General features: G+C 46.7%; 1 protein-coding gene across 1 annotated transcript; it reads right to left on the reverse strand.

The window, feature by feature from the left end:
* Window positions 1–9,099: 9,099 nt before the first annotated feature.
* Window positions 9,100–11,507, reverse strand: PROP1 (PROP paired-like homeobox 1). The gene is made up of 3 exons (XM_040992830.1): window positions 11,393–11,507; window positions 10,363–10,592; window positions 9,100–9,714 (listed from the first exon to the last, which is right to left on the reverse strand). Exons 1-3 carry the CDS (start codon window positions 11,505–11,507, stop codon window positions 9,376–9,378), a joined length of 684 nt encoding a protein of 227 aa, XP_040848764.1. The 3' UTR covers window positions 9,100–9,375.
* Window positions 11,508–12,899: the final 1,392 nt, after the last annotated feature.

A 12,899-nucleotide genomic window follows, 5' to 3' on the forward strand; every position in this document is an offset into this window, starting at 1 on the left:
TGCACATGTGCATTCACATACCCACACAACACAGAGGTGCTCAACATAAACTCTCTGCTACCTACACAACATGAATTCCCACATCCACACTTACATACATACCATCAACACTCATGTGCCCACTCACAAGAGAAACACACATACACTCATAACACACTCAACATAAACTTTCACCCCACACACATACCATAAACATGCACAGTTATTCTCTCCTCAATCTCAAATCCTCCCCAAACTTCCAATAAAATAAATGAGCCAGGATTCTGTGTGCTGACCTCTGAGCCTGCTTCACCTTGGGCTTCTTGTTTGGGTGCTAGCAGAGCAGTGAAGCACCCCCAACCCCTGGTTAAGTTCAGCTGCCTGTGGTGACCCTGGTGGGGCATAGGAGACAACCCTAATTGTTCTATGACAATATGGACTCTGTTGGTCTTGCTATTGGAACTTGGAGTCCAGCTTTTTCCTTTAGCCATATGAAAGGCTGAGAGATCTCAGTCTTGGAAAACGGGCAGAATTCTGATAAAACCTGGAAAAAGAGGAACCTTCTTGGTAATGCCTGCCTGTACAGTCCTAGGGCTGCTGTGGACACAAGGACTTGAGAGCCCTCTCGACCGTTCTGCAGCCACACCTGACTCTACTGGTGCCTGCAGGTGAGTGCAAGAACCACGATAAGGAGCAACCCAGACCAGGCAAGAGGAAGATACCCACCAGCATACATGTGGCATAGGTGGGGCACAGGCCAGGCGGAACCCATTCACATCAATCGCTGGCAAATCCGAGCAGCAGAACAGAGTGTGGATTTGCCAGCTTGGGTTGCAACACATACCAGTGCACATTAAGGAATGCCAAGGTGAGGTGAGCCATAACAGATGTGGTTGCAGCACCCAAACAGCACACATGAGAACCAGCGGGGAGAAGGCAAAGCCGGCAGGGGAATGTGGGCTCCCCTGCTAGACAACCACTCCCACTGGAGAGTATGAGTTGGGATGGGGGCAGACCAGACAGGCAGGGCTACAACACCTGTGGGCCTCATGTGAGCTAGATTAGGGAAGGGCCAGATTGGGCTGTTCCGACTGGTGCAAGCAAAAATTAGAGTGGGTGAGGGTTGGTTAGGCTTTGCCACAGGATCAGATGGCAGAGGCTGGCACTGGGGGCTAATTTTGTTAAGTTAATTGCCAGAACCATCTGGAGAGTGCATAATCAGGGAGTGGGTGTGGCCTAGTAGGGAGATAGTGGGCACCTCCCTCTTGGTTATCACTCCCACTGGAGAGCACGAAAACCAGAACAGGGGCAGGGGTGGCTAGACAGAAAGGCACCTGCCAGTATGTGTGTGGGCTAGAGAGTAGGTTGGTTGGGTTGAACTAGGCTTCAATGTCCATTAACTTGACAAGTACGAGCGCTAAATGGGATGTGGGATGCATGGAACAAGCCTGTGGTACATACTGGCATGCATGGGAACCAGGGTAGGAGGTAGGCATGGTGGGAGTTATGGGGAGTTGCCCCAACTAGGCTGCAGCTCCCACTGGTTTGCGTGAGGACCGAGCATGAAGTGGGTAGAATCGAGCTCACTACAACACCCATTGGTTCAAGTGGAATACAGGTCTTGAAACAGAACTGACCCAGCAATTGCAACAACCAGCATGAGCATAAGCTGATTAGGGTGATGGACTGTACCAGACCCTGTCCTGGCAAACTCACACAAGAATCAGGTTTGGGATCATCTCAGATGAAGTTTCTTTTGAGATCCTCCAACTGAACTGCTGATCTCAGAATCCCAACAATAAAGAGACTATGTCAGCCAGTGGATTCTGAATAGGTTTCATTGCGATTAGAACGGTGAGATTGGCAGCAATTCAGACCTGTTGAATTATCAAAACTGCTTGAGCAGGACCCTTGAAGTGTGCCTCCCATCAGGGACCTGGGATGGGTGGGAGGCTGGGTGGGGCTTTTCCCTTTGTTTCTCCCCTGACCCCGGATACAGAGGAAAAAATAATATTAGTGTGGAAACAATGGTATAACCACTTTCCTGTAGCCTTGACCCTTTGTACCCTAATCAACTAAGTAAGAGTATGTTAAAAACAAGTCTAGGGCCCGGCGCCATGGCACAGTGGTTAAGGTCCTCGCCTTGCACGCCCGGGATCCCATATGGGCGCCGGTTCTATCCCAGCAGCCCTGCTTCCCTTCCAGCTCCCTGCCGGTGGCCCGGGAGAGCAGTCAAGGACGGCCCAAAACTTTGGGACCCTGCACCCACGTGAGAGACCCGGAAGAGGCTCCTGGCTTCGGATCGGCATAGTATCGGTCGTTGTGGTCACTTGGGGAGTGAATCATCGGACGGAAGATCTTCCTCTCTGTCTCTCCTCTCTGTATATCTGCCTTTCCAATGAAAACATAATAAAAATAAATCTTTAAAAAAAAAAAAAACAAGTCTAATTTCACAAGCAGAATCTTGACCTCGCAGAGGTGAAGGGTACACTATTCACAGTGGTGAGTGGTGCAGATGCAAAAGGAGGTGCAGGCTGTGTCAAATGCTGTTCAGGGACACGTCTTCCTGCACAGAGGGAGCCAAGATTGATGGACAACAGAAGTGCGTGAAATCTGCAAGCGATGGGAAGGAGAAGCAGGAACTGGTGCTAGGTTCAACATGGCGGGATGTCATTAGTCTCCAGAGCGATAATCAAGCCACTCCTCGTACCTGTCCTCCAATTTTATTTTTGAAAAGCAAAAAGCCATTTTGGGGAATGTGTCTACCTACACATAAGACCACATAAAAGGCAATGCACAGGCAGTTTAGAATTGTAAAGCAAACTTTTATTCAAAATCTTTATGTAACAATAAAATATAACTGTTTTTTCCTACAAAAATGCCTCCTTTTCCATGAGAGGATTTTATATAATGCACTATGGAGTGCAGCTGTGACTTTTTTGCTTTGATGGAATACCTATTTCTACATATTTTTAGGCAAGGACTTCCCTTCTAGATGACAACATTTTCAGGACACGATACTCTTTCAAAGATATCAATATTACTTACAACGTGAGGATACTGGAGCAGAGGGATTACCTCTCCAAATGAAATTAGGAAGCCACCGTTGACCCAGAACTTAGTATATGAAAAAAAAAAAAAGAAAGACTACACATTAATGGGGCAAAATTAGACTATTGTATACATGACACTAGAACAACTAGATTGAGGGGGAATGATGGGATTGCTTGACTGTGCACAGTGGAATAAAATTCAAATGGCTCCATGCATGACATTTTGGTAATGTCATGAATGAAGAAAGCATGGATAAAGCCAGCCACATTCAAGGGAGAGCTTACTGGGATTCTCATCTGAAGCACAAACACACAAGATCAATGGACTCATTAAATATTCAGTTCTGCCATTTCTGTGCAACTAGGCAGAAGTCAACTCATTACAAACCACTGTTGCCTGGGGGAGTGGGGATTTCTCTTGCGAAACCCTCAGGGAAAGAGGCTTAAAAACAAATGCCTGGGGTAGGCTGCTGCAGTGTCTATAAATGCAGATATCCGAGGCCCTAATCCATAAAGCTCCCAAGCCCAAGGAAAGATGATTATATCCATCAAAACACCAGTAACTCTGAGACAGTGCCACAAAGAAAAACATGCAACTATTATATCTCTCACTATCTATTCACGGCATTCCAATGTCATCACTCTCAGTCGAGGTTGATTAGATGTGCTAACATCAATGTTCAGGGACTTCTGGCGAACTGCAAATTTGCAGAGTGGACCCCAGTGTTCACAGCGAATTGATTCTCAGAACCCCTTCAACTACCAAAATTCAGAGATGCTCAATTCCTTTCTGTAAAGTAGTGTATTGTTTGCATGTAATCTATACAATCTTGCCTTGTGCTCTAAGTCATCCCTACACTATTATTAATACACAATGCAATGGAAAGGCTGAGTAAATAGTCACTACATATATTGTTGTAAGGACTGGAGACACAAGGTAACACTACTCATTTATTATAGGCAGAATTTTTCCCAGGATTTTTTTTTTTTTATTGTTGCTTACATTGTATTATGTAGTACAGTTTTATAGGCGCTGGGGATTCCCCCCACCCCTCCCATACCCCTCCCCCCATGGTGGATTCCTCCACCTTGTTGCATAACCATAGTTCAAGTTCAGTTGAGATTCATTGCTTGCAAACACATGCCTAGCATAAAGTTCAGCGTCTTATTGTCCAGATAAGTTCAGTGGCCTCTTGGGGAGACCTTCTATGGTCTGAAGATAGGTCTAACAGAGTAAAGATCTGGTCAGTTAAAAGCCCCAACAAGGCCTCAGTATCAATATACAACATTATGGAATTAATTGACATAGTATTGGGTAAACAATATGTTAAAAATCATGCAAGTTCCATTCTTCGAAACATCTGGGTTGAGACAGTATCAATGACAGGTTCAAAAAATAACAAACAACCAAACAAAAAATTACAGGTTACATCAAGGCAAACATGTGGTATCTAATCTTTTGGGATTCGCTCATTTCCCTTAACATTATAGTTTCCAGTTGTGCCCATTTAGCCACAAAGAACTGCATTTTGTTTTTTTTAATAGCTGAGTAGTATTCCATGGAGTAGATGAACCAAAGCTTTCTTATCCAATCTTCTGCTGATGGGCATTTTGGTTGCTTCCATGTTTTTGCAATTACTGATTGTGCTGCAATGAACATAGGGATGCATGTTGGTTTGTCGTAAAACAGGTGTTTTGGATATATTCCTAGGAGTGCTATTGCTGGGTCATATGGTATGCAGATTTTGAGTTGTTTGAGTGTTCTCCAGACTGATTTCCATAAAGGCTGTACCAATTTGCAGCTCCACCAGCAGTGGAGTAGGGTTCCCTTTTCCCCGCATCCTCGCCAGCAAGCGTCGTTGGTGTTCTTGTTTATGTGGGCCAATCTTGCTGGTGTTAGGTGGTACCTCATCGATGTTTTAATATTTCACGCCAATAGACGAGAAAAAAAAGCTGGGGTAGCTATCCTAATTTCAGATGAGATAGATTTCATTCTAACTAACATCAAAAGAGACAGGGAAGGCCATTTTATACTGGTGAAAGGAATGATCCATCAAGAAGCAATCACCATCATTAATGTTTATGCACCGAATCTTAATGCACCTACTTACGTAAAGCAATTACTTACAGACTTAAGGGAAGACATAGACACCCGCACAATTCTTGTAGGCGATCTCAACACACCTCTAACAACAATGGACCGGTCTACGAAACAAAAACTCAACAAAGAAACAACAGAGCTCACACAAACAATAGAACAACTGGACTTAGTAGACATATATAGAACTTTTTATCCTAAGGCCACAGACTATACATTCTTCTCAGCGGTGCATGGCACCTTCTCCAGAATCGACCACATGATAGGACATAAAGCGAATCTAAACAACTTCCAAAACATTAGTATCATACCATGTACCCTCTCAGACCACCATGGGATGAAACTGGAAATCAACAACTCAAAACTCCCCAGGAAGTATAGGCACTCTTGGAAATTGAACAATATGCTATTAAACGAACAATGGGTCAGAGAAGAAATCAAAGATGAGATCAAAAAATTTATGGAAACCAATGAAAACTCTGATACAACATTCCAAAACTTGTGGGACACCGCCAAAGCAGTGCTACGAGGTAGATTCATCGCAATCGGAGCACATGTCAAGGCCCAAGAAAGACGCCAAATACAGGAACTAACCTCACACCTCCAGGATCTGGAAAAACAGCAGCAGAAGAGTCCCACGCACAATAGGAAACAAGAAATCATCAAAACAAGGGAGGAGATAAACCAAATAGAAATCAAAAAAACTATACATAAAATCAACAAATCAAAAAGTTGGTTTTTTGAGAAAATAAACAAAATAGACACTCCACTGGCCCGATTGACCAAAAAAAAAACAAGAGAAAGTGAGAATCAATAGCATTAAAGATGAAAAAGGCAACATAACAACAGACACTGCAATCATTAAGAAAATAATTAGAACTTACTACAAAGAACTGTACTCCCACAAATTTGAGGACCACCAAGAAATAGAAAAGTTCTTGGACTCCCACCACTTAGCAAAACTCAGTCCGGAGGCAACTGCAGAATTAAATAAACCCATAACCGAGGTAGAGATTGAAACAGTCATCAAGGATCTCCCAACGAAAAAAAGCCCAGGCCCAGACGGCTTCACTACAGAATTCTACAAAACATTCCGAACAGAACTAACCCCAATCCTCTACAAGCTCTTCAAAACAATAGAAGAGGAAGCAACCCTCCCAAACTCATTCTATGAAGCCAACATCACCTTAATCCCAAAACCGGACAGAGAACCATCAGAGAAGGAAAACTACAGACCTATTTCTCTGATGAACATTGATGCTAAAATTCTCAACAAAATCCTAGCCAATAGAATTCAAAAAATCATCAGACAGATCATTCATCCGGATCAAGTAGGATTCATCCCTGGAATGCAGGGATGGTTCAACATTCGGAAATCCATAAATGTTATAAACCATATCCAAAAACTGCAAAACAAGAACCACATAATAGTTTCAATAGATGCAGAAAAAGCTTTCGACAAAATCCAACACCTCTTCATGCTAAAAACTCTAGCCAAAGTAGGCATAGATGGGAAAATCCACAACATAATCAAAGCAAATTATGAAAAACCCAACGCCAGTATCATACTGAATGGAGAAAAGCTAGAACCCTTCCCACTGCGATCTGGAACAAGACAAGGGTGCCCGCTATCACCACTGCTATTCAACATAGTCCTAGAGGTACTTGCAGAGGCCATAAGACCAGGATTTTTTTTTATCTACAGTTCAGTTTAATCTACAGTAAATATTTCCCTATAGTGTAAATTTTTTAAAAAAAGATTTATTTATTTTTGTTGGAAATTCAGATTTACAAAGAGAAGGAGAGACAGAGGAAAAAGATCTTTCATTTGCTAGTTTACTCCCCATTTGGCCACAATGGCCAGAGCTGAGCTGATCTAATGCCACAAAACAGGAACTTCTTCCAGGTCTCCCACATGGGTGCAGGGTCCCAAGGCTTTGAGCCATCCTCTGCTGCTTTCCCATGCCACAATCAGGGATCTGGACGGAAAATAGAGCAGCTGGGACACGAACTGGCACTACTATGGGGTCCTGGTGTATGCAAGGTGAGGATTTAGCCACTGAGCCAATGTGCCAGGCCCCCAATTATGTATTTTTTTTTAAAAAGATTTATTTGAAAGGCAGAGTTTTAGGGAGGGAAGGAGAGACACAGAGAGACATTTTCTGTCTGCTGGTTCATTCTCCAGTACAAAGCCAAAAGCTTCTTCTGGGTCTACAACGTGGGTACCAGGGCCCAAGGGCTTAGGTTATCTTTCTGCTACTTTCTCAGGCACATTAGCAAAGGGCTGGATTAAATGTGAAGCAGCAGAGACTTAAGCCATTGCCCATATGGGATGTCAACATTGCTGGTAGTATTTTAAGTTGCAATGCCATGCCCCAGCCTCCATGTAAGATTTTTGGAAGACCATCCAGCCTAAGGAGATAGACCATAGATCAAATGTGCTATAGCCATTTTGCCTCTAGTGTTTTTCTCACAATTCATGTTAAAAGCTCAAATAACATGAGTATCCATCTCAAGAGGCCTGTTTACTTAGAATTCTCCTGTGGATCTATCAATAAGGATAATTGGTCTACCTATAAGCAAGTGAGTTATGTTAAGTGAGTGCATTGTAAGTAATAGGTTATAAAATGGTAGCACCAACTGGGCTGTGCCATATTTCTTTGGGGAGAGCTCAAACGAACACAGTTTTTGGTAGGTCCTTTCCTGGCAATGACTTTGTGTGAATCTCAGAGTTTCCTCCTGGGAACCTTTGTCTTAATTAATTGATTTCTTCTTCATCAGCAATCATATGTGTTTAAAAAAGGCAGCATGGAATCAGCACAGTGGCTCATGAGACTAGTCCTCCACCTATAGCACCAGCATCCCACATCATTGCCAGTCCATGTTCTGCCTGCTCCATTTTCCATTCAGCTCCTTGTTTATGGACCAGAAAAGCAATGGAGAATGGCCCAATGCCTTGGGCCTCTGCACCCACATGGGAGACCTGGAAAAAGAACCTGCATCCTATATTTGGCCTGGCCCGCTCCAGCCACTGGGGCTGTCTGTGGAGTGAAGCAGCAGATAAAAGATCTCTCTCACTCTGTCTCTCCCTCTCTTTGTAACTCTGCCTTTCAAATAAATAATAAATCTTTGTTTTAGGGACAACATGTTTAAAAATCAAATTGAAAGTAGATATTAATGTTTCCCACAGGCCAAGTTGATCAAATAATTTTTAGGAAGTTTTAAAGTTTTTACTTATTTAACGTTCATTTCATTAGTTCAATTTGAAATGCAGAGAGACAGGGGCAGACAGTAAGACATGTGGAATCTCCCACCCATTGGTTTACCCCCTCAAATGCCCACAGCAGCTGGTGCTTGGCCAGTGGCCCAGAACTCAGCCTAGCTCTCCCACGTGTGTAGCAAGGACTCAACTGTTTGAACCACTACCGGGTGCCTTCCAGGATATATATTAGCAGGAAGCCAGAATCAGGAGCCAATATGGGACTTGAACTAAGGCACTTTGATATGGAGCACAGTCATACTGCTATGCTCAATGGTCACCCCATGCTGTTTTTTTTTTAAACAAATGGCTGACAAGCTATCCCTTGATGATCAGATTTACAAAGGCCTGATGGAAGTGAGAAAGCCATGAGGCCATGCAAAGCAAAGTGTCTGCAGAACAGGAAAGGAGAGTAGCAGACTTAAGAGAGATTTCTAGGACCAAAGGGATCCAAGTTAATGACTGATGTTGCAGTGACATATGGGACTGGGAAGGGATTTTGGAGATAATTCAAAACATTCTTGGAAAGTGGGATTCAAACAAAAGTTTATTTTAATGCAAACCACCTCCTTAAAATCTGTACATAGTTTTTGCATAATACATGTTTTTCATAACCGTTTTGAAGACCTCATATATATATGACATCAAAAAATTTTGCACGCAAAGTTATCTTTTAATTCTGTTTTGTATGAACTTTTTCAACTGCCCTCACGTGGGCTGCCTTTCAATCAAAAGCCTTGTTGAAACCTGCCAGCCCTGGCTGGAATGGAGTTCTTCAGTCCACATCTCAATGAAGACAGTGGCTGGTTTCCAACTCTTTCAGTCAGCTCTTACTAGTGGCAGCCAGTGTCTCCACAACGCCACCCTCCCATGGCTCACCTCCTAGCACATCACCCAGCAGCCCCCGCCAAGCTTCCCCTTCCCCATCCCAGAAAGAAAAGAGAACACCCACTGTTCTCAGATTTTCTCAGGGTCCTGGGTAGAGCTTAGTTCCACGACTTGGGTGGGTCAAGGCTTAGAGGCAGCATGGGTGGAGGTGGGGGGCAGGGCAGATGAGCTGTAGGTGCAGGGTGCAAGGTGGGATACCAATCATCAGGCTGGTGCGGCAGAGCCAAGGAGCCCCCTGCAGAGGGCTGGGAGGATAGGGCGTGGCTGTAAGGGTGAGGACAGCAGGTCACAGGTGGAGGCGGCACTGGGTAGGAGGGGGGATATGCAGAGGCCTCTGGCAGGAAGCCTGAAAAAGTGGCAGGAGACAGGTGGGCCAGCGGCTGAAGCAGTGCGCGCTCTTGCTTGCGCTGTTTAGCTCTGCGATTCTGGAACCAGACCTGAGGAGAGGGGAAAATGACTATATCAGAGTCTCAGGTAAATACGTCACATGTGAGCCCTTCCCCAAGGACAGATGCCAGGACAGGGAGCCAGCACCTGCAAGAAGAAACAGAGGACTTGGCAAGCCAGGTCTCCTGGCAAACACAGACTGTCTATGCTTACCTGGTCTCTGAATTTACCTGATTTCTACAACTTAGGGTGAGTAAACCATGTGAACTTCCAACAAGAAAGGGCTAACAAATGTGGCTACTATGAGTTTCTTTCCTCCAGAAGGTGGGACATCTCCCCAGGGCTAGGTTAGATTTCGGGTGGGGTTGATGTTTCAGGTGAACTAACTTTAGTTAAGACTTGGGCATCGGTCTGGTGGAGTGGCAAAGTGTCTGATAGGGAAGTGGCAGGATTGTTGTTTCTGTATTAATTCCCAATTCTGCTAAAGTGTGGTGGCCAGTGCTGAAATTCAAGTTGAGTTAATTTAGGGCAAAACTTCAAATTAGTCAGGTTCACAATGCAGACCTGTTGACTTTGGGGTGAGGCCTCTCTAATCAGGTGCATACTGGAGTCAGGGATATGATGCCCTGGGGGACAGTCCCTCAGGCAGCCCCCAGCTCCAGAGAACCCACACTTCTTCTCCCAAGAAGGAAGCTCACCTGGATTCTGGCCTCACTGAGGCCCGTGTCCTGGGCAAGACTCTCTCGGGCCCAGATGTCAGGGTACTGGTTCCTCCCGAAGGCTGACTCCAGCTGTCCCAGCTGGGCTGGGCTGAAGGTGGTGCGGTGGCGGCGCCGGGAATGTGGGCGACCCCTCTGTCCCTGTGGGGAGAGCCTGGGCCTCCCAAGTCCTATTCCAGATAGCCTCCTGCCGGGTTGTAGGCTCAGGTCTGAAAGAGGAGGGCAAGGGACAGTTGTTTCCATGGAAGGCTGCGCACTGCCCTGCAGGCTGCTCTGCTTGGATGCTCCTGGTCTTATACTCCATGCCCTCAGCTCAGCTGCTGTCCCTGACTCCCCTCTGGTCCAAGAGAAGCTGGCCATGCTCTGCATGTTCTCCAACCCCACAAGGTACACCCTAAAGTATTCTGCTCTGCTCACCTTAAGGAAACTGCAGCTCCATGCTGCCCTGTTGGTTCCCTCTTCCACAACCCAGCTGCACTCATACCTTCCGCACATGTGATGCGATGCGATGTTCTCATCTGGAAAGCTGGGGCATCCCCCTCTTCCCCTCACACACCCTCCCCTGCCCCTGCCCTGGCAGGCCACCACCAGCCTGCAGGAACCTGAGCTCGTGGGAAAGTCTTGTTGCTGTTCCCCACAGACTCACTAAGCCCCACACTAATTAGTCTGAGAGCAGCTGAGGAAGGGCACTGGGGGCTGCGGGGAGTTAGGGGGAGGGAGCATATCTGGAAGGGCCGCTCAGAACTGAGGAGAGGGTCTAGGCCAGAAGTACCCATGGCCATGGGGAGCCCAAGTGAGGCCCCTGGGACAAAAAAGCTCTGCTTCAGTATTTGACCACAGCCTCCCATCCCCACTCCCCCATTGCAGGCTCTGCCAAATCCAGACAGGTGCAAGACTTCCCAGTGTTCTCACAAGTCATCTCCTCCCAACTCCTGCCCCATAGGAGTCTCAACATTCAGCTCCAACCATCACCTTCTCAGGCACCCAGGTTACCCTGAGGTCCACTTACCTGCCAGCACTGTGGAAGTTAGAGGCGCAGTAACTGGACTGCTATCCTGCACCGGGCCACTGCTGGGCCTCCCCTTCTTGTGCTTGATCTGCTGGCTCCTGCCTGGGGCTTCCATGCCAGCCACAAAGACCAGAGCTGGCTCAGCCCCTACACCCGCGTGCTGGACTCTTCAGGCTTCTCTGTTAGCCTTATTCTCAGCCTGGGCTTTCGCCTCAATTCTCTGTCTCTCTGTAGATGTAGGTGGGTATCTGTCTCCACCACAGCCTTTCCTTTAGTTCAACTTTTTTCCCCCCTCCCCACACCTTCCTGGAGGCTCTTCTCTTTCTCTGCTCTGACCTCACCTATTTTTCTCTTCCTGTTCTACTCTGTTCTCCCTGTCCCCTCTCTCCACCAGGACACAGTTCCCCCTATGCCACCAGCTGCCTACCTGCCCACACCTGCTCCTTCTCCCCAGAGCCTTGCAGAATGACCCCCCTCCTCACCCCTGAACTCATCCAATCACTGCCTGGTCTCTGGGGCCCCTTGCTCAGAGGGAGTGGTGGGGGGAGCTTCAAGCCGGATGAAGGTGTTCTGTCGAGGGTCCAGGGATGGGGGCCAAGAGCTCCTGTTCCCAGGGGACCAGTCTCTTTTGTCCTATTAAATCCTCTCCTGGGAGTAGGCAGGGCAAGGAGAGGAAAGCACATTCCTCCCCTAGAGCCCTGCTCAGAATCCACAGTATGGGGAGGGCAGACCGGGGGGAGCCGGCTGGGAGCCTGCCTGGGCATCTCAGCAGGTACTTGATACCCAGGGAACTGTTTTTAGGAAGTTAAAACATGAAAAGTCACCAGTTCACGCTGGCCCCTCTCAGCTACCCTGAGATGGCAGAGTTCACCAGCCATCCCCCTCAGGATGATCTGAGCCAACCAGCAAGCAGGAGGAAGCCCCAAGCATCCTTCCGGTATTGACTCTTGGACCCAGTTCCCCACAACACTGTGACTCTCAAGGATCCCAGCCCCTCAGAAGAACCTGACTCCCACCCGCTCTGACGTAGAGTCCCTGAGCAGTCAGGGCAATGTGGCCACGACAGTGCTCTTTCTCAGTTGTCTCAGACCTGGGACAAACCTGGGACAAACATTCTGGTATCTCCAGGGCACCCCGACTCTTGAGGACTTCTTGACATGTAAGGACATTCTTGAGGACCACTGACATATAAGGACATTCTGATGCCTGAAACATTCTCCCAACCTCCAGCATCTGTGAAGGTCAGATCTCTCAGGACACAGTAGCTCAACAAGGACACAGACATCCCCATCCCCTGCCAAGGTCATGCTCATGCTGCAGGCACATCCTGTAGGAACACCTGGCAGCTCAAGACTTGATTCTTTCAATAAGGGTTTTAGAGCAGCAGCAGTCTCATGTGGGAACTCCTTTGAAATGTAGATTCATGTCCCAGCTGAACCTGTACGATGACAAGATCCCCAGTAGAATGCCTAGAACCTGTCTGCATTGAGAATGCCGTGACCCAACA

This window comes from Ochotona curzoniae, unplaced genomic scaffold (assembly GCF_017591425.1).
Source record: "Ochotona curzoniae isolate NIBS_2020 unplaced genomic scaffold, NIBS_Ocur_1.0 contig_1071, whole genome shotgun sequence".
NCBI lineage: Eukaryota > Metazoa > Chordata > Mammalia > Lagomorpha > Ochotonidae > Ochotona > Ochotona curzoniae.